Source organism: Amblyomma americanum, chromosome 8, assembly GCF_052857255.1.
Source record: "Amblyomma americanum isolate KBUSLIRL-KWMA chromosome 8, ASM5285725v1, whole genome shotgun sequence".
NCBI classification, from domain to species: domain Eukaryota; kingdom Metazoa; phylum Arthropoda; class Arachnida; order Ixodida; family Ixodidae; genus Amblyomma; species Amblyomma americanum.
Window position 1 is genome coordinate 57856592 of NC_135504.1, and position 22469 is coordinate 57879060.

At 42.7% G+C, this 22469-nt stretch overlaps 1 protein-coding gene across 1 annotated transcript in view; it reads right to left on the reverse strand.

The window, feature by feature from the left end:
* LOC144100362 (uncharacterized) overlaps positions 1 to 22469 on the reverse strand; it is a 53486-nt gene that overhangs the window by 20308 nt on the left and 10709 nt on the right. Inside the window, exons 3-6 of the mRNA XM_077633335.1 lie at positions 18370 to 18569; positions 14767 to 15001; positions 9864 to 10029; positions 8631 to 8734 (exon numbers count right to left, since the gene is read on the reverse strand). Of these exons, the coding sequence (XP_077489461.1) occupies positions 8631 to 8734; positions 9864 to 10029; positions 14767 to 15001; positions 18370 to 18569 (705 nt within the window). The remainder of the gene's footprint in view (positions 1 to 8630; positions 8735 to 9863; positions 10030 to 14766; positions 15002 to 18369; positions 18570 to 22469) is intronic.

Consider the following 22469-nt stretch of genomic DNA (forward strand, 5'->3'; position numbering starts at 1 on the left):
GGATGGAAGAGGTGACAAAGACGTCGAAAACAAGTGATAATTTAGGCAAAATTGGAGACTGAATAATGCCCAGCCGGAGGAGGTGGTCAATACGTTAAATGAGTTATAATTTACGGGAAATTAGAGGCTCAATTACGCCCAGCTGAAATTGCTGACCAAGGCGTTAAACGAGTGACAATTTATGATGATCATGATAATTATGAATTTTTATGGCGCAATGGCATTCATGACAAAAGACCGCCATGGCACAAGGTATTTTCTATTTCTCAAGGTGGGGTAAAAAACCCATTTCCCAAGCATTTCACCCTAAATAAGCCGAACACCATACGAGGGGAAACCTTGTACCCATTGTATCAACGGTGGGTACCCGGCGGAACTGAGGATCGAACCCCGCAGCTCCCGCATGCGAGGTGGAGGCTCAACCACTTAGCCACCGCTTCGGTACGAGTAATAATTTAGGAGAAATTAGAGGATCAATAATGTCCAGCCAGAAGAGGTGACCAAGACGTTAAACAAGTGATAATTTAGGGAAAATTCGAGGCTCAATAATGCCCAGCCGGAACTGCTGACCAAGACTTTAAACGACTGATAATTTACGATGATTATGGCGATTATGAATTTTTATGGCGCAAGCGCATCCATGGCCAAAGATTGCCGTGACACAAGGTATTTTCGATTTCTCAAGGTGGGATCAAAGACCCATTTCCCAAGCATTTCATCCTAAATAAGCCGAGCACCAGACCAGGGGAGAGCTTGTACCCATTGTATCACCGGTGGGTAAACGGCGGCACTGAGGATCGAACCCCGTGCCTCCCGCATGCGAGGTGGATGCTCAACCACTTTGCCACCGCTGCGGTACGAGTGATAATTTAGGAGAAATTAGAGGCTCAATAATGTCCAGCCGGAAGAGGTGGCCAAGACGTTAAACAAGTTATAATTTATGGAAAATTCGAGGCTCAATAATGCCAAGCCGAAAGAGGTGACCAAAACGTTAAACAAGTGATAATTTAGAGACAATTCGAGGCTCAATAATGCCCAGCCAGAAGCGGTGACCAAGAGGTTAAACGAGTGAAATTTAGGAGAAATTGGAGGCTCAACAATGTCCAGCCGGAAGAGGTAACCAGAAAAACGAGTGATATTTTAGGCAAAATTAGAGGCTGCATAAAGCCCAGACGGAAGAGGTGACCAAGATGTTAAACAAGTGATAATTTAGGAGAAATTCGAGGCTTAATAATGCCCAGCCAGAAGAGGTGAAGAGACGTTACACGAGTGATAATTTAAAGGAAAGTAGAGGCTCAATAATGCCCAGCCAAAAGAGGTGACCAAGAGGTTAAACGAGTGATAATTTAGGAGAAATTGAGGCTCAATAATGTCCAGCCGGAAAAGGTAACCAAAAAAACGAGTGATATTTTAGGCAAAATTAGAGGCTGTATAGTGCCCAGACGGAAGAGGTGACCAAGATGTTAAACAAGTTATAATTTAGGAGAAGTTCGAGGCTTACTAATGCCCAGCCGGATGAGGTGAAGAGACGTTACACGAGTGATAATTTAAAGGAAAGTAGAGGCTCAATAATGCCCAGCCAAAAGAGGTGACCAAGAGGTTAAACGAGTGATAATTTAGGAGAAATTGGAAGCTCAATAATGTTCAGCCGGAAGAGGTAACCAAAAAAAAAACGAGTGATAATTTAGGCACAATTAGAGGCTGCATAATTCCCAGCCGGAATAGGTGACCAAGATGTTAAACAAGTGATAATTTAGGAGAAATTCGAGGCTCAATAATTCCCAGCAAAAAGAGGTGACGAGGACTTCAAAAATATTGATAATTTAGACAAAATTAAATGCTGAATAATGTCCAGGCGAGAGAGGAGACCAAGACGTTCAAAACGAGTGATAATTTAGAGAAAAATACAGGCTCAATAATGCCCTGACGGAAGAGGTGACAAAGATGTTAAGCAAGTGATAATTTAGGAAAAATTTGAGGCTCAATAATTTCCAGCCGGAAGAGGTAACCACAACGTCAAAAACGAGTGATAGTTTAGGGATAATTGGAGTCTCAATATTACCCAGCCGAGAGAGGTACCCAAAACGTCAAAAACGAGAGAAAATTTATAGAAAATTGGAGGCTAAATAATTTCCAGCCTGAAGAGATGACCAAGGCATTAACAAGCGATATTTTAGGTCAAATTCGAGGCTCACTAACGCCCAGCCAGAAGAGCTGACCAAGATGTTAAACGAGTGATAATTTAGGGGAAAGATACTGCGAAATGGCATTTTTCTGGGCCAGTTGGTATGAATCCATGATTTGGGCCAGCATGAACTTTGGGACACAAACGAAGAGAGACACGTGGAACACGGAACACACTGCTGGTGTTCCGTGTTACACGTGTCTCTCTTCGTTTGTGTCCCAAAGTTTATGCTGGCCCAAATCATGGATTTAGGGGAAATTTGAGGCTCAATAATGCGTAGCCAGAAGAGGTGACCAAGACGTCAAAAACGAGTGATAATTGAAGGAACATAAGACGCTCAGTAATGCTCAGCCGGAAGAGGTGACCAAAAAGTTAAAAAGGTGGTAATTTAGGAGAAACTCGAAGCCCAATAATGCCCAGCCGGAAGAGGTGTCCAAGACGTCAAAAACGAGTGATAATTTAGGCAAAATTAGAGGCTGAATAATTTCTTCCCGGGATTGGTGACCAAGACTTTCAACGAGTGATAATTTAAGGAAAATCGGATACTCAATAGTGCCGAGCTGGAACAGCTGACCAAGATGTTAAACGAGTGATAATATTGGAGAAATTGGAGACTCAATATTTCCCAGCCAGAAGAGGTGACCAAGACGTCAAAAACGAGTAATAATTTAGAGAAGTTAAGAGGCTCAATAATGCCCAGGCGGAAGAGGTGACCAAGACGTTAAGCTATTGATAATTTAGGAGAAAATGAAGCCTCAATAATGCCCTGCCGGAAGAAGCGACCGAGAAGTTATACAAGTGATAATTTAGGGAAAATTTTAGGCTCAATAACGCCCAGCGAGAAGAGATGACCAAGACGTTGAAAGAGTGATAATTTAGAGGAATTAGAGGCTCAATAATGTCCGGATGGAAGAGGTGACAAAGACGTCAAAAACAAGTGATAATTTAGGCAAAATTAGAGACTGAATAATGCCCAGCCGGAGGAGGTGGTCAATACGTTAAACGAGTTATAATTTACGAGAAATTAGAGGCTCAATTACGCCCAGCTGAAACTGCTGACCAAGGCGTTAAACGAGTGACAATTTATGATGATCATGATAATTATAGATTTTTATGGCGCAAGGGCATCCATGACCAAAGACCGCCATGGCACAAGGTATTTTCTATTTCTCAAGGTGGGGTCAAAAACCCATTTCCCAAGCATTTCACCTTAAATAAGCTGAACACAAGACGAGGGGAATCCTTGTACCCATTTTATCAACGGTAGGTACTCGGCGGAACTGAGGATCGAACCCCGCAGCTCCCGCATGCGAGGTGGATGCTCAACCACTTTGCCACCGCTTCGGTACGAGTAATAATTTAGGAGAAATTAGAGGCTCAATAATGTCCAGCCAGAAGATGTGACCAAGACGTTAAACAAGTGATAATTTAGGGAAAATTCGAGGCTCAATAATGCCCAGCCGGAACTGCTGACCAAGACTTTAGACGAATGATAATTTATGATGATTATGGCGATTATGAATTTTTATGGCGCAAGGGCATCCATGACCAAAGATTGCCATGGCACAAGGTATTTTCGATTTCTCAAGGTGGGATCAAAGACCCATTTCTCAAGCATTTCATCCTAAATAAGCCGAGCACGAGACCAGGGGAAAACTTGTACCCATTGTATCACCGGTGGGTAAACGGCGGCACTGAGGATCGAACCCCGCACCTCCCGCATGCGAGGTGGATGCTCAACCACTTTGCCACCGCTGCGGTACGAGTGATAATTTAGGAGAAATTGGAGGCTCAATAATGCCCAGCCGGAAGAGGTGACCATGACGTTAAACAAGTTATAATTTATGGAAAATTCGAGGCTCAATAATGCCAAGCCGGAAGAGGTGACCAAAACGTTAAACAAGTGATAATTTGGAAAAAATTCGAGGCTCAATAATGTCCAGCCAGAAGCGGTGACCAAGAGGTTAAACGAGTGATAATTTAGAAGAAATTGGAGGCTCAATAATGTCCAGCCGGAAGAGGTAACCAAAAAAAACGAGTGATAATTTAGGCACAATTAGAGGCTGCATAATTCCCAGCCGGAAGAGGTGACCAAGTTGTTAAACAAGTGATAATTTAGGAGAAATTCGAGGCTCAATAATTCCCAGCCAAAAGAGGCGACCAGGACGTCAAAAACTAATGATAATTCAGACAAAATTAAATACTGAATAATGTCCAGCCGAGAGAGGAGACCAAGATGTTCAAAACGAGTGATGATTTAGAGAACAATACAGGCTCAATAATGCCCAGCCGGAAGAGGTGACCAAGACGTTAAACGAGTGATAATTTAAAGAAAATTGGAGGGCAAATAATTCCCAGCCGGAAGAGGTAACCAGAACGTCAAAAACGAATGATAATTTAGGGATAATTGGAGGCTCAATAATACCCAGCCGAGAGAGGTACCCAAGACGTCAAAAACGATGGATAATTTAAGGAAAATTGGAGGCTAAATAATTTCCAGCCGGAAGAGATGACCAAGGCATTAACAAGCGATATTTTAGGTAAAATTCGAGGCTCACTAACGCCCAGCCAGAAGAGCTGACCAAGACGTTAAACGAGTGATAATTTAGGGGAAATTCGAGGCTCAATAATGCGTGGCCAGAAGAGGTGACCAAGACGTCAAAAACGAGTGATAATTGAAGGAACATAAGACGCTCAGTAATGCTCAGCCGGAAGAGGCGACCAAGAAGTTAAAAAGGTGATAATTTAGGAGAAAATCGACGCCAAATAATGCCCAGCCGGAAGAGGTGTCCAAGACGTCAAAAACGAGTGATAATTTAGGCAAATTAGAGCCTGAATAATTTCCTCCCGGGATTGGTGACCAAGACTTTCAACGAGTGATAATTTAAGGAAAATCGGATGCTCAATAGTGCCGAGCTGGAACAGCTGACCAACATGTTAAATGAGTGATAATTTTGGGGAAACTGGAGACTCAATAATTCCCAGCCAGAAGAGGTGACCAAGACGTCAAAAACGAGTAATAATTTAGAGAAGTTAAGAGGCTCAATAATGCCCAGCCGGAAGAGGTGACCAAGACGTTAAGCTATTGATAATTTAGGAGATAATGAAGCCTCAATAATGCCCTGCCGGAAGAAGTGACCGAGACGTTAAACAAGTGATAATTTAGGGAAAATTTTAGGCTCAATAACGCCCAGCGAGAAGAGATGACCAAGGCGTTGAAAGAGTGATAATTTAGTGGAATTAGAGGCTCAATAATGTCCGGATGGAAGAGGTGACAAAGATGTCAAAAACAAGTGATAATTTAGGCAAAATTAGAGACTGAATAATGCCCAGCCGGAGGAGGTGGTCAATACGGTAAACGAGTTATAATTTACGGGAAATTAGAGGCTCAATTACGCCCAGCTGAAACTGCTGACCAAGGCGTTAAACGAGTGACAATTTATGATGACCATGATAATTATGGATTTTTATGGCGCAAGGGCATCCATGACCAAAGACCGCCATGGCACAAGCTATTTTCTATTTCTCAAGGTTGGGTCAAAAACCCATTTACCAAGCATTTCACCTTAAATAAGCCGAACACCAGACGAGAGGAAACCTTGTACCCATTGTATCAACGGTGGGTACCCGGCGGAACTGAGGATCGAACCCCGCAGCTCCCGCATGCGAGGTGGACGCTCAACCACTTTGCCACCGCTTCGGTACGAGTAATAATTTAGGAGAAATTAGAGGCTCAATAATGTCCAGCCAGAAGAGGTGACCAAGACGTTAAACAAGTGATAATTTAGGGAAAATTCGAGGCTCAATAATGCCCAGCCGGAACTGCTGGCCAAGACTTTATACGAATGATAATTTATGATGATTATGGCGATTATGAATTTTTATGGTGCAAGGGCATCCATGGCCAAAGATTGCCGTGGCACAAGGTATTCTCGATTTCTCAAGGTGGGATCAAAGACCCATTTCCCAAGCATTTCATCCTAAATAAGCCGAGCACCAGACCAGGGGAAAGCTTGTACCCATTGTATCACCGGTGGGTAAACGGCGGCACTGAGGATCGAACCCCGCACCTCCCGCATGCGAGGTGGATGCTCAACCACATAGCCACCGCTGCGGTACGAGTGATAATTTAGGAGAAATTGGAGGCTCAATAATGTCCAGCCGGAAGATGTGACCATGACGTCAAACAAGTTATAATTTATGGAAAATTCTAGGCTCAATAATGCCAAGCCGGAAGAGGTGACCAAAACGTTAAACAAGTGATAATTTAGAAAAAAATTAGAGGCTCAATAATGCCCAGCCAGAAGCGGTGACCAAGAGGTTAAACGAGCGATAATTTAGGAGAAATTGGAGGCTCAATAATGTCCAGCCTTAAGAGGTAACCAAAAAAACGAGTGATATTTTAGGCAAAATTAGAGGCTGCATAATGCCCAGACGGAAGAGGTGACCAAGATGTTAAACAAGTGATAATTTAGGGGAAATTCGAGGCTTAATAATGCGCAGCCAGAAGAGGTGAAGAGACGTTAGACGAGTGATAATTTAAAAGAAAGTAGGGGCTCAATAATGCCCAGCCAAAAGAGGTGACCAAAAGGTTAAACGAGTGATAATTTAGGAGAAATTGAGGATCAATAATGTCCAGCCGGAAGAGGTAACCAAAAAAACGAGTGATATTTTAGGCAAAATTAGAGGCTGCATAATGCCCAGACGGAAGAGGTGACGAATATGTTAAACAAGTTATAATTTAGGAGAAGTTCGAGGCTTAATAATGCCCAGCCGGATGAGGTGAAGAGACGTTACACGAGTGATGATTTAAAGTGAAGTAGAGGCTCAATAATGCCCAGCCAAAAGAGGTGACCAAGAGGTTAAACGAGTGATAATTTAGGAGAAATTGGAGGCTCAATAATGTCCAGCCGGAAGAGGTAACCAAAAAAAAAACGAGTGATAATTTAGGCAAAATTAGAGGCTGCATAATGCCCAGACGGAAGAGGTGACCAAGATGGTAAACAAGTGATAATTTAGGAGAAATTCGAGGCTTAATAATGCGCAGCCAGAAGAGGTGAAGAGACGTTAGACGAGTGATAATTTAAAGGAAAGTAGAGGCTCAATAATGCCCAGCCAAAAGAGGTGACCAAGAGGTTAAACGAGTGATAATTTAGGAGAAATTGAGGCTCAATAATGTCCAGCCGGAAAAGGTAACCAAAAAAACGAGTGATATTTTAGGCAAAATTAGAGGCTGTATAGTGCCCAGACGGAAGAGGTGACCAAGATGTTAAACAAGTTATAATTTAGGAGAAGTTCGAGGCTTACTAATGCCCAGCCAGAAGAGGTGACCAAGACGTCTAAAACGAATGGTAATTTAGGGGAAAGTAGAGGCTCAGTAATGCCCAGCCGGAAGTGGTGACCAAGACGTTAAAAAAGTGATAATTTAGGAAATATTCGAGGCTCTGTAATGTCCAGTCGGAGGAGGTGGCCAAGACGTTAAAACAGTTACAATTTAGGGGAAATTAGAGGCTCAATAATTCTCATCCGGAAGAGGTGACCAGGGCGTCAAAAATGAGTGATAATTTAGGAAAAACTAGAGGCTCAATAATGCCCAGCCGGAAGATGTGACCAAGATATTTAACGAGTGATAATCTAGGGCAAATTACAGGCTCGAGAAACCCGAGCCGGGAGAAGTGGTGCATGTGATGTAATCTCATAGCTCAGTGAAATAATTAAAACAAATAACGTTGTCACGTTTTTCTCGCTAAATCGTGCTTTTGACAAAGTTCAGAGCTTGATTTTTAGATCTTTTGTACTTTGTAAATATTGAGCACGTTCTGCGGAAGCATCCTTTCAAAGTTCAGAGCTCGATTTTTAGATCTTTTGTACTTTGTAAATATTGAGCACGTTCTGCGGAAGCATCCTTTCATTGTAGTTCGCACAATTCAACGTACCTGACAGAGCTCGGCTAAAAAATTACGTAGGGCACCTAAAACGCTTACGTGCTCTGAATGCTAAAGCTTTGATTGTATTTCAGTTAAATTTTGTTTATTTATTCCGCAAATTTTTCACTTCTTTCTACAGTCGTAAGGAAACGCACACGCTGGGTTCTATAATGTTGGCCAAGAAGCAACGGGGTTTTGTGACCTGTATGTTTCATGCTTGCCTCGCACTGAAAGCCCTGTGTTCAATCCCCTCTCCCCTACCCCATACGCTCAGAAGCAGTTTGATTTTTGTTTGATACTACTATGACATCATCTGGGATTTTTTGGGACCCTTCTTTATGGTCAACGCTTACGCCGGGTACCGTTGCAGATGAGTCATATAATGCTTTCGCATTAAAATTTTTTAACTTCCAAACGACAACAGCACCTGGAAGAACTCGTGCTGCGACTACCATTGCACCAGCTTTATGCTGCCAATTCGGGCTCCTCCTCTTAAGCGTTGTAAAACGAATACTTACTTAATGGCTTTGGCGATCATTTCACACCCGCCGTAACAGCCAAGAAAAGTGTATGATGCAAATCTTCTCTTCTCAAGTATTCTTTTTGAGAAAGCTGCCGCCTCCTGCCAAGAAAAAGCATTTGTTCGTCAAGATCATCCGCCTAAAGGAATTCCGTGGAAGTTACTATTTAACGAGGAGCTCGCAACATCAGCCCACGTAAGTGGACGACATCAGTTGATTCAAGTGTTGCCTATGCAAAGAGTCCTGGTGCTCAAGGTTCGCTAGCAAAGCCACTTTCGTCGGATGTCGTGAGAATTGCAGGAGTAAAGGATCGCTTGAGCGGGATTAATAAACCACATTATTAAAGAAAACGCGACCGTATTTATAACTTCACCTACCCAAAAATTCTAGAAGATCCCCAAAATTTGGAAAGTTAGCCCACCTCAAAAATAGTTAAGCCGGATTACTGAGATTTAGTGGGTCCATGAGTGGACATAATTCAGAGTTAAGGTGTACTTCTGAATAAATAAGGTAGATTAGTGAGGATCAGTGACCATTATAGTATATTCCTATATGAGAATTTTATTGGAAGATGCTCGAACATAATAGTTCTCAGATTTTGAAATAAGGTGGTCTTGATGATGTGAGTACCCTCTCGAAAAATCAGAGAATTTTACGAAGTGGAAATTTTTCGGTTGACATGAAGAAAAATACTATCGCAATTTAATGTTTTTGGTTTGAAACATAAATACATTCATGTTATTCTACTTTGCATCCATTCATGTCAGCATTATTGCACTCTTTGCAGAAAAAATATTTATGTGGCATATTTATCCTGTTTTAGGTCATACAGATTGATGCATATGTATTATTACACTCAGCGGCTCTTTCAGTGGCGGCCTACCAATGTCGTCTATGATTATTTTCCACTCTCGTATAAATTCACGAAGCAAATATCCCAGGATTTAAATCAAATCCATTAATGAGGTGCCGCATGTCTTTCGCTGGTAATACCTGCCTTCTTTTTGTTGCCTCAGGTTTAAAAGAACCGCAGGTTTAAAAATCTTAAGTTTAAAAGGGTGTCTTAGTTACCATATATGGCGATTTCATGATACGTACTCCATCTGGAAACCGCGGTGCATAGAAAGAATGCGACCAGTGGCGAACACAGAGATAGATAACTAACATGTGGGCATAGGTGCCAGAGTGTATTGTAGAATTTAAAATAAAGTGAAAGAGAGGGCTACAAACCTTCAGTGCTTCCAGAGCATGCCTGAGCAAAGTTTGATATGCGTCAAGGTACACTTTGTGGGCATTCATGACACCCCAGTGGTAAACTTTTTTGCTAAACAGCTCCTTTACAATCCAGTCTCTTGATCTCTGACTGTTCAAGGTGTCAGTAAAATTCCGAACGTGTCTGAAGGCAAGATTTATGAGAAAACATTTCAGTGCAAGACAAAAACTACGCTGCGTACATGAAAACGCAGTAATGAAGACAAGCAACGTGAAAATACACTGCAAAAATGTAGCACATTTCTATTTGATGTCGCAGTGGCGTGTGTTACATGTGAAAAGAATACGAGTGGAATGTCTATCCTGACCATTGCAGTCGCATCGCGATGGAGGCGAACTTCCAGAGACCCGTGCACCAGAGACCCGTTTTAGAACCCCAGGGAGTCTAAATTATCGGCAGCCCACAACTACGGCGTCCCTCATATCCTAAGCTACTTTGGGGCGGTAGAACCTCATGATATCAAAACTAACGGGAGGTCCGACTCAAAGTGGATTTCGTTTTTTTGCTCATGTCTGCGCACGGTTTTACTAGCACTTTTTCCCTTTCCTTTCTATCTTTTTTCTTGCACTTCTGCATATTTTAAAATTGTTTTATGAATTTTGCCTGTGGTCTCTCGTTCTTCTTTCTCGAATTTGTTTAGCAAGTTTCGCTCCTGCCCTTCTGCCGCCACTGTAAACGGAACTTGGGGCCAGTCAAGCTGCCTTCTTCGAAGCTGTTGCCCCTTCTTTTTCACCTAACCTTGTACCTGCTTGTTTGTGGAAATCAATCAATTAATGAATGAACGAATCAATCAATGAATCAAACAAACAAAGAAGTACAGCTTGGGTTTGGTCTGGCTGATATTTTCCTATCTTATATAAGATCAAGGTAGCTTTTCCGAAACTATATCTTCTGACACATCACTTGACTAGTTAGTTACTTGGTTACTTATACATGTGTTTTCATGTGCTTCAATATGTGAGGCCTATCGAGGCCAGTTATCTATTACAGAAACAATAGCCTTGGCAGTAAAGAACCGAAGGTTTGGTTCGGTTTATGGGTGTTTAACGCCCCAATGCGACTCGAGGCAATGAGGGACGCCGTTCGACGTAGCCGCCAAGCGTATACTACCCAAGGCTGTGGACCCCATAATGCCGCAACTTCATAGCAGTTAAAGACACAATATACCGGTGGTACCGGCGAACACTTTAAAAAAATTCAAAAATAGGATCTCTGGGACGATAGCATGGCTTTCGTTACGTATATTACCAGTCTTCGCGGACAGCAGAAAACCGGTGAATTGTCTTAGGTAGTAAGCTGCTTGACTAATTTTAATAGTTCACTTTTTATCTAGTAGAGTTAGGTGCCTAGTTCAAATTAGAAATTTCCAGCCGATCGTTGTTCGGCCATATCAGTTTTGGCATTGACAGCTTGTCCATACAATAGCCTCCTGCGGGATTTGAACCATCGGATTTGAACGTACGGCCACTCGGTCATCGCCTTAGATTCTTTCACAAAGTGTTTTGGGTGCTAGCTTATCGGCCTGTCTGCTTAAACAGGTCGTCTTCCTGAACTTTGAAACTTCTTCGCTTCCCGAAGCTCGGTGGCAGACACCAACCGCGCTGCCTATCTAGAAGAAAAAAAACGGCAGATGATAGCAGCGGTCTTCACTCTGCGAAACCAGGCATAAGGAGCATGCACGCTGGATAGGTAAAAGAACACAAGCGGTCAAGGGTGTCGGTACTTCAAACGGCCAAGACTACTGGTAAAAAAGTGCCGGTTCCACCATATATGAGCCGTCTTAAAAAGTACTCTGCCTTTGCCACAATACATTTTTGTGTTATTTATTCTTACCTCTGGTGCCCCGAGGACCGCTGTTGAGGGGATATAGTGTGCAAGATACTATAGTATAGTATCTACAGTATCTATAATATAGTGTCTATACTACAGTATAGATACGATAGTATAGTATGAGGGGGTATAGTATGCAAGATACGCACTTCAAAGCATACAGCCCAATCGAAGCGGTACAAGGCAAATATATGATGTACGAAGAGTGCACAGAACTGGCAACAAAAATAAAAAATCCATGCTCATGCATACTCTGGACGATGAGACAGTACAAAATTGTTTCTTGCCCACTCAGGTGGTAGATAATACAAGTTTAGAAATTATTCAAATAGATAGCAGACATGGGACTTCATTTAGCCTAGTGGTTTCTTTTCTTCACACCATTCACAAATTAATTCATTGAAATATTAAGAATTTAACTACTTTCGTGGTACTTTAAGCAAAACCAGCATATGAACACTAGTTCTTCTTAGGTGAAAGCTGACTGATATTTTAGCTGCCAGTCAGTGTTGGCCTTGCTTCCGTAATGCTTTTCCAGTATTAGATCACAACGATTTTCGTAGAATAAAACTCGATTTTGGGCAGCAGTAAAATCACGAGAGATCATGTGCTGTATCTTTATTTTTTTGGCCGCTACCCGTTTCAGGATACGAAGAACTTATTTTGACAAGGTTGTCAGCCCTTCAGAGCTCGTCTTGGGTCCTCCAACTTGCACCAAGAGCGCATAGCAGCGGCCGTGAAAGAACTCGCCTACCGAAGACTGGGTAAAAACAATTCATATTGCGCGCGACCTCATATCGTGATTTACACTCCACCGCTGCGCCGTTTGGCGTCATTGATTGACTACTGCACGTATCTGTGTGCGAACTATCGGCAGCTCTTTTATAATAACCCAGTAGGCCACGAAATTTACTGCAATCCGTACACCCTTACGCCGCATGCCAACTCCCTGTTTGCTGCCTTCAGCCTTCTTTCAGTCTGCCTCCTGAATGGTCTCCGTGTTGCATTGTTTTGTTATTTACCTTCCCTGCACGAAAATATGCTTATGTTCAGTAGTTCACTTATTTAATAGTCTTCACAAAGTGTATCAATCGTTTTCTGCTTAGCTCCAAATTTAATGGCTGTTCTGAAAGGAGAGATCCACATCAGTTGAAGACGGCCTTTCTATCTTAACGTATACCAGGCGCTTCATGAAAGACAGAAAAGTTTTTTAAATAAGCTTTCTGGTGGAAAAATATGGCTTTTTCGGCAAAGTATTACCAGTGCTGGCGGACACCGGAAAGCTGGTGAATTGTCTTTTGTAAGCTTGAAAACTAATTTAACATTTTCACTGTTAGAGTTAGGCGCCTAGTTGCAAATAGAGATTTGTAGCTGGTCGCTTGTACTAGCCATATCAGTTTTTAAAATTTTGACAACGCGATTATCCTCGGCGCTGTGGCTCAACAAAATATGGCTACATCATGCCAAAATATATGTGCATTCGAAAAGCATGCAGGCAAAGCAACCTTTCCAGTGCATGGAACTAGTAAAAAAACACAAAATTTTGTCGAGCCACAGCGCCGAGGATAATCGCCTTTTCGAAATTCTTGTGCTCAGGCGCCCTTGCGTTCCTTGACCAAAAGGAATTCATCCTTATTGCTTTGAGCACAAAACTTCTGACCATTGGTATATTTGTAGACATTACCTATGCTTTCGATTTTATTAATCACAATGTATTGCTTCGAAATTTGAAAGAAATTGTGTAAGAGGCCTTGCATTCGAGTTATTCAGGTCCTACCTCACAAACAGGCGATAGATTGTATCAATAAAATAACTTAAATCACATATAAAGGCAATAGACTAAGGCGTCTCTCAAGCGAGCGTTCTTGATCCCTTGCTCTTCAACCTGTACGTAAATGACATAGCGTGCATACATAAAAATGTAAAGCTCATAATATATGCTGACGTCATTAGCATATATATATCTTGTGCCCGTCCTGGCAATTTGTTTCATCAAACGAATGTATTCCTCCGCAAGTTGGGCACTTGGTCCATGCAAAATTTCTCTACGGTTAATACCAGCAAAACAACATCAGCTATTTTTCTCACTAAAGGTACATATATTTCAATAGATCTAAACGTAACATTTAACTCTGCACTAATTGAAATTGTGAATACTATCAAGACCATTGGTGTGTATTTTCATGCCATGTATTTTGGAACGATCAAGTTAGTTTTGTTGCTCGAAAACAGTCGTGCTGTAGGCCTGTTGAGTACGAATAGATACACCTTTCCTGCGTCAGTCAATCTTTTGATTTATAATAAATTATTTGCCTCTCACGTACCGCATTGCCTATTCGTATGGGGCTCGACAACGGAATTCAATATTAACAAGCTTCTATTATTGCAAAAAAAATCTTGGGTATTATTGAAAACTTGCATTCCATTCGCTGAAATAGCAAACATGGAGGAGTCTACATCAGAACGACTAATCCATCATACGGCTTTGTAGAAAGTTCCCAGGTCCCGTCAAATTATGGTGATCAAATGCTTCATATCCTACCCAAACTTCTAAATATTTTTCACAATAGAGGCATCAAAATTCTCACCAAGCTCAGTCACAATTCAAGTTGTTCGTAAAATGTTACTTCTAATCAATATGTTCACCACTTGCTATACATTTTACGCTGCATTATTATTTCTCTTCTTTTAAAGCAATCATGCCTTTTGATCCTGGCGTTTTAAACATTTTTTTCATGGTATTACACCCATTATGATCTGTCACACTGTAAAAAAGTGCTCAATGTAGTGCATGTATGGTTCCGCTGCTGTTGCTTGTATGGGAGTCAAGGGTTCCTCAAACTGCTTGCATGCAGCTTGTACCTCGGCTTCCTCCATCCGTGAAAATAAGAATGAATCAATCAATCAATTAATACATAATTAATAAATATTCATAAATAATTAGTGGTGAAAGAATGAATGAAGCGGCTGTTTCCGTCCCCTCCCACATGGCACCTGAAGAAGCGACGGCAAGACAAAGCGCAGGCTCACATGGCATCGATGGAGCAGCCATACTGCGTCTCGCTGCTTGATTTCGCCAAGCTTACGAAGTCGGCAAGGTTCCCCAGGAGCCATAATGTTTCCAGCTCTGCATGACACTTGTAGAGCGAGTCATAGAGGACGAAGTCGCACAAGCCGTCGGCAGGCAAATTTAAAACCATGTCACAGTCCACGGTGCAGATCATGGATGTTTTTGTCACAGGCTTGTTGAGTTTTTTCGTAGGTGCTTTGGAAGAAGAAAGTAAAAATCGTAAAGTTAGTCTTAGCGGCTTAGCACATGCGGCGGCGAAACTAATATTTCTTTGACTTAGCCGTATAGGCCTGCATTCTAGCCTCTTCATTGCCTTCAATGAGCGGGTGCTTTTGGTAACTCGCACCTGCATTGATGATTCTGTCATTTCGTAGCGCACTTCGTTCTAGAGCACTCAGTGAATTAAGCTGCGACCTCCGATTGGCCACGGCCATGGTAGCTGCGTAAGGCCTGAAAGAGTCTTACCGCTAGCCTGCTCTGAAAGGAATTACTAGCAGCTTGCGACGGAAAAAGACACGAGCCTGAAAAGAGTCGCCGGAAAGGACTCCGCAAACTTCGCACGCGATTGTGTGTTCTGTGCTACGTGTAAAACTATTATTTTTCTCAGGTGTTCACGGCGAGAGATTCTACAGATCGTGGAGTTTAAGTATTTCCGCAGAAGGTGTTTCAAAGCCTCTTTAATTTCGGATGTGTGTTTAGCCTCGGAATAGACGATTTTCCTTCCTACCGAATTTAGGTGCGCTGGCTAGATTCAAGACGTGAATCGCAACCAACCCCTGGGTAAATTTCAAAGTTGTTTAAAAAAAGTTTTCTGAGGGTGTGATTAATCTGTGCTTTTCCCTCGCTCGGTTTTCTTTTACGCGTAAGCAGCGATACGCTGCTAAACTTTGTGCAAAACTCCTAACCGTTCACTACACTGGTATAGCAAGCTTCAGTGCTCTCTATGAATGACACGGGACCACTACAATTTATTTATTTATTTATTTATTTATTTATTTATTTATTTATTTATTTATTTATTTATTTATTTATTTACAGATACCTTACAGGCCTCCAGAGAGACATTGTGTAAAAGGGGTCAAAAAAAGGAGTTTGCGCAAAATAGATTAGGAATAAAAAAAAAACAGTTAAGTACAGCAAAACACAAAAAACAGGTGAGCTCAGATACGATATGGCAATTGACAAAACATGGTAAAAGTAAAAGAAAACTATGCGTTATGTAACAAAAACTGGGGACATGGAAAAAAAGTTATACAAATTAAAGGCAGTAGAAAGTATATCAGGCATACATGAGGAAAGCTGCGCATCAACAGAACCAAAGAGGCAATAGTCGCAAGCAGCTGAAAACGAAGTTATATGAATCGTGACCAATTTATGCAGCCTATATGTATTGTACCGTGACATTCTGTGCCTCTGTCTCATTCCGGCGTGCTCTATTGAACGGCGACTTTATCTCAGCAACATGCGGATGCCCTTTGGATTTCACTACCACAGGCTTCACTACGACGCCTGTGCACAATTATGCCAGTGATATCTTAACGTTGCTCCGCAGCTCAAAAGGCAAATTTACTGAAGCTCATAGTGTAGCTATTTCCTCGCAACAATTTTGTTTTGAAATAATATACTATATTAGTATTGTCAAACGATAGTGACGTCGCTTTAGTTATTTTGATCATTGTTAATTTTTTTGTGAGAAAGGAGACGTGCAATTTTATGTGAGGTGTGAGATACCAAAACCGCAAGTAAACTGTGAAGGATGCGGTAGTGGGGGATCCTTATTAAGTTTGATCATCCGAGGTTCTTTAACGTGCTCTGACATTGCATACTGCGGGAATGCTTTCGGAGCTCCACTTCCGTCGAAATGATGCCACCGCAGTCAGGACTTGATACGACGACTTTGGGCTGAGTAGCCATGAGTTAGCGGGCAGGTGCTGCGCTATGACCAGGGCTTTTTGAGCGGGCGCCGAATGAGTGTTCGCGTTTCAGGGACTCTCTCCGCGCCTCCTTGGTTTGAACTGGGCGTGTCGCAGGGCTCCGCACTGTCACCCTTTCGTTCTAATGTGTCCGAAATAGACAGTGTGCAATGCACGCGAGAGAAATTGTTGGTTGTGCCCAGTGAGCAGCAGCTTGCACACTTATGGTAGTTTCTCTTCCGAATGTCTCCTTTCGGCCGCCGCGTTGGCTGAATGGTTATGGCGCTCGGCTGCTGGCCCGAAAGACGCGGGTTCGATCCCGGCCATGGCGGTCGTATTTAAATGGAGGGGATATTCTAGAAGTCCGTGTACTGTGCGATGTCAGTGCGCGTTAAAGAACCCCAGGTGGGCAAAATTTCCGGAGCCCTTCACTACGGCGCCTCTCATAGCCTGAGTCGCGTTGGGACGTTAAACCCCTATAAACCAAACCAATCTATTGTGAAATGGTGAAGCCGCGAAACCACCTAAGCGGGTAATTTATGGAGGTTTTCTAGCCCCCTCAAGCACTACGTTAGTCCCGTATTATAAAACGAAAAAGAGCGAAATCTCCAGCTAGCGTTTTGTTAACGGCAAAAGATCGAACATCAAGAGGCACGCATCAAACCAGCCTAATTTTCGACCATGTACCAGAACTGTATATTTTACAAGGCATGTCATATTACCATAAGGTATTTCTTCCGATCTTGTATCTTTTTGCTAGTGTGGCAATCAAATGCAAACAAATGTTATAGCTGCTTCGCAAAGTGTTGAACAGTGATGCTCTCGCATGTTACGTTTACCTACGATACCCTGTTGCAGTGCTTTTCAAACAAGCACTTCAGTGACGGAACCCTGAATGCACAGTCGAAGGCGACCATTTTCCCCTCACCCGCTTTTCTTGAATGGTCTCAGGCGTCAGTAACTGACCGGGTTACGGTTCTACCACAGAATATAATTTCGTCGAGCATCAGAGAGTTTTGTCAAAACTCTTTAGGAACGGCGCCGAAAGGTTTCATTTCTCAATTGGCGTTGTAACTTACTGGCAAGAGATTCAGTTGTTATTAGCAGCGTGGCAGGCGGCTATGCATAGCCGGCGGTTCGTGGCGCCTGGTTGCCGGGCTATAAGACGGACACACATTCAACAGTGGCTTGGCTTTCCGGGGCTTCAAAGTACATGCAGCGTATATGCGCTGTGTAGCAGTTTGGGAAGCAGGTAACTGCAATCAACTGTACTTCATAGTAGGGCATTGTTAGTTTTGCCACAAGCACATAGCGCACATGAACATTGGGCTCGCCATACTGCAGTGGTGTCGAAGATGCTAGCACCCTCGTTAAGTGCCGATATTCCTCCTGTTCTTTTCTCTGCAGCTATAGAAATATCCATCACTAGAAAACAGGAAGAAGAAATCCTTACCCACAAACTTGAGCCACTATGGCGGCGACAATCCGGCAGCGTGGCCGGCAAACCCCGCCGCTGTTTTCAGAACCGGCCGCAAGAGGGATTGCAGTGGCGCCCCTACAGGCATCGCTCATGACGTGTAAACCGCAGCGAGTTTTAAGCCCTAGACAAGTAATATCGTCTCATGTAGCAATCAGGTAAGCAAGCCGTACTTGTTTTCCTTGTCGTTGCTTTTGTAGTCGTGGTTGATTTTCTCGTTGTAGTTGAACTTGATGTAGTTGACCTTGTCGTAGAGGAGGTTGATTTTCTCGTTGTAGTTGAACTTGCTGCCGTTGACCTTGTCGTACAGGATGTAATTGAGGTCAAAGAAACAGTCCTATCGGCCTTCCGTGTGGTCGTGACCGTGTTATCTCTGTTCAGGCAGAAAAAAAGCAGGCTCGCGTGACTGTATGTCATTGTTTGTCACTACTTGCTGCGAACAGACGGCTTAGTAAAAAATTAATGGCAGAGCTACTATCAACGGTCGTCTGTTGTCGCGTTGTCGAGCTAGTCGTCATCGAATAGCAACGCGGGATCAGGGCTTTGTGAGGATTGAAAAACGAGGTTCCTCACTTCATACAGCGTGTTATTTAGCGGCGCATACGATGTAATAGCGATGAGAGTATCCTGATCAAATATCGTCAGTAGGATATCATCAGTACGTTTCTCTATTTACAGAACACCTTTGGCAAGAAAGTGGATCAGTTAGGCAAATCGTCATGGGCGGTGTCGCCATGGGGGAAATATCGAGGGGGGGAGGGGGGGGAGGGGGGTTAGGTGTATGAAACGCTCTGCTGCCTTCCGGTAATTACAAGGAAAATAATTCGTGTGACTTGTTGCAGCACCTTTAATCGTCTACCATGGGCCCCATAGTACCGTATTCACAAAACACAACGTTCCAAAGTATCCTGTAGAGGAAAGATATGGACATTCTTTACTAATGAAGCACACACGATTAAAGATTTCCCAGAGTGTGGCGCAGAAAACGTTGGTATGCCCAAGTTTCAATATGAGCCTATCGCTTAAACCTCACCAGTCACGTTTTATGCGCGTATGATGATGCGTTCTATGCGTGTTCTATGCGAGACGTAGCGTAGGCCGTTAACAATTTTTATACCCGGACCAGCAACAACTGGAAAGTTGTGCTGACCTAACGCACAGGAGCTATCGAATGCGACAGGCATGGCCATGATGTTTGAATAGTTGTAAGGAACGAAATGGGATGCGTAAGGAACGAAATGGGATGCCATAATGTTTGGATAATCTTGAAGCAAAAGTAAGTCATACACCGAGGAAAAGAACGAGCACCTATTCTGCTACCAGAGGATAGCAGAAAGAAAACTTTCCTTAGGATTGTTTTATCAGTGTGGTGTAGTCAGTAGAGCGGTAGCATTAACAAGACTCTGGCACTCATTATTTTTAACTAAAAACACGAAAAACTTCAATGTAACGTTGGCAGCTGCTTGAATAAAGTAATTGGTTTGATGAAAACTCGTCTGGTAGATAACAATCGTAATTAAACATGAAAACGCAGACACTGCTCCTAAGATAAACAAAAAGAAAACAAGACGTTTCGGCTCCCGTCTTGTTATCATTGATCTTAACTTTAGGGGTGGCGTCTGCATTTTCACTTTTTATAAGACTGGTTCTGATGTTCACCGGGGATGACGCGATGAGCAGAATATCGCGTCAAGTCATGGCATGGGCGGCGAATCGTGTAAGAACCTAACAAAACGCATTGAGTGGCGATTTAGTTAAGAATGTAGAATAAAGCTCGAATGCGAGCAGGCCCCACGGACCTGTGGCGTAAGTTTCAGGAATAGCAGTTAAAGATTGCTCAGCGTCTTCTGCAAATGAGAGAACGTGAACTGGAAGAGTTGTAAATGCCTCAGCGGTATACTAAGTATGAAATCATCGCCATACTTGGTGCACTTTCTTTCATCGTGCAGGTTGTAGATTCATTAGGAAAAGCGAAGTGTAATGAGTGTGCAACTTTGAAGCCCAGAATTAGCCTACAATATAAAATGCTAATGGGGAGCAGAAAATCATGGATACGAAACGATGAACTGACACGGGTGACCACGAATGACACTTCTTTTCGCATCACGTACTTAAACGCTGTCTCCCATTCATGTTCCCCAGTCACCAACATGCCCATTCACACACGTGGGGAAAAGTAGTGCATAAGTAGCAGAAAATAAAAAGAGCAAAAAGTAAGGGGTATGTAGTCTAGTTTACGATCACGACGTAGTATACCTACATGAATTCCGGCTTAACCAAGTATATCGACCTCAGCGGGCTGGCAGGAAACGAAAGTCGCTTAAGTATAACTGTGGGCCACTGAACTCTTTTAGAAAATTAAAAATCATTTTACGACGGCTCGAGAAAAAGGGGCAAACTTAGGGACAAAGGTTACAAATAAAGAAGTAATACAACGAAAGAAACTAGCAAGAAACAATGCATTGACAAAGCTTGAAGGCCACAAAGCGAAAATAGGACACGTACACAAAAGACATGTATGTTCTTCAAGAGAATGAAAAAGTCATTGCCGATATATACCTAGCATAGGTCGCGTAGGATACCTCGATGCAGCTTCAGTTGCTAGTGTGGTGACGTTATAGCCATTTTGAAGCACATCCTAATTAAGCCGCATCAATGTATCTTTGCGGAAATTCACGTTTTCGTGCCTTTGACACAAGATTGTTATCAGTACTGCTTTCTGACATCGAAGTCTTAATTAAAATAAACTTTACAATCCTTCTATCTACTGTAGGTTTCACCACGACGCATGTGATGCAAAATGGTGTCTCACGATTGGTCAATAAGTGTCGCCACCATACAAAGGCTATATTGAGGCACCCTAGACAAACCAACAGGAAAACCCTGCAGCGATGTGGGCAATAGCCGCAGCGGTCATAGAGCTAGCGATAGAGAAAAGGCCTCGTAAAAGGAATGTCAAGTTTAGCTATATTAAGAAGGCAGTCAGTGCATATGCAGAGGTCTCAAAACTTGAAAACGACTGGTATAGATGTGTGCTAGGAATACGTGTGACTACGTATACCCAGTGCCTCTTGACTTCTAGTGAACCCAAAGCATAGAAGTTAATGTAATAATTATGCGCTAGTCTGGAGAGAGGCCTGAAAAAAAAACAAAATATCTATTCGATTACTGTACCTTGCTTAAAAAGATATTTCCTATGCTACCTTGCATTAGATTCAGAGCTTCGCTAGGCATCAATCAACGAGAGGAACTGGCTTGTTTTCGGAGCCTCCTTCTTCGATGCTATAAGGGTCTACGGACACTCAGCTCGGAAGTACTTTGCTGCTGATCACAAAATAGTACTGTCCGCTGTCAGCTGTGGCGATGTTATGCCAGCCTAGCCTCTGCGCCACCACCCCCTACATCTGCAACCCTATACGCGTAAGCCACCTCACTGTAGAGCGAAGACACCAAATACACTCTGACCTCGAAGTACGTGAGGCTTAGTGCGTTGCGTTACTTTTTATGACATTCACTTCAGGAGAGCCGCCTGTAGAGTTTCTTGTCGTGCTTGCTCGTTAGTTGGAGACGAGAAGTAAAGCCTGCACACACTGTATCAAAAAAAGCGAAGGGTATTCCGCTCTTCTGCCTCCTGTAGCTTTGAGCCACATATATCGGCTCCTCTAGATAAAAGTCCTTGTCCATCATGATATGTTTGAGGCAGAGAAAGAGAGCAGTACATGCAGGCAAACTCCAGATAAGTGAGCTGTTGTCAGATGACTTGCGAATAGAAACCAGGCTATATGCAATGATCTTTTATTTTTCTACAGAACTCGGTTGTCAGCACTTGCTTGAGCTTCTGGTAAGACGTCGACATCAAGAATACTGCAGGATATAAGCAATGTTCTACTTTTAAAGACACGCATTACTATGTACGCCAAAATGGCAAAAGCAGTATTTTTGGCATATTGGTGAAGGCTGCTACTTCACCATCATTGTTAAACTTTGGGTTTGCCTTCATGCATTGTGAATTTGAATATATCTGTCTATTACATTGTTCCAGCAATTTAGAACACGGAAAACGCTGCTGGAACTTGCTAGAGAATCCAAACTTCTCCAAATTATCAGACGATTTGATGTTACTGTGGTGGTCTAGCCAATCTTAGATTTGGACCAATTTTTGGAGCAGGAAAAAGATTTTTGTAACAATTTAGGAGCAGCCACATTAGCTTTTTGTAGTAGTTCTGAAGCACGAAATTTTCACTTTTGGATCATTTGGAGCAGGAAAAAAGCA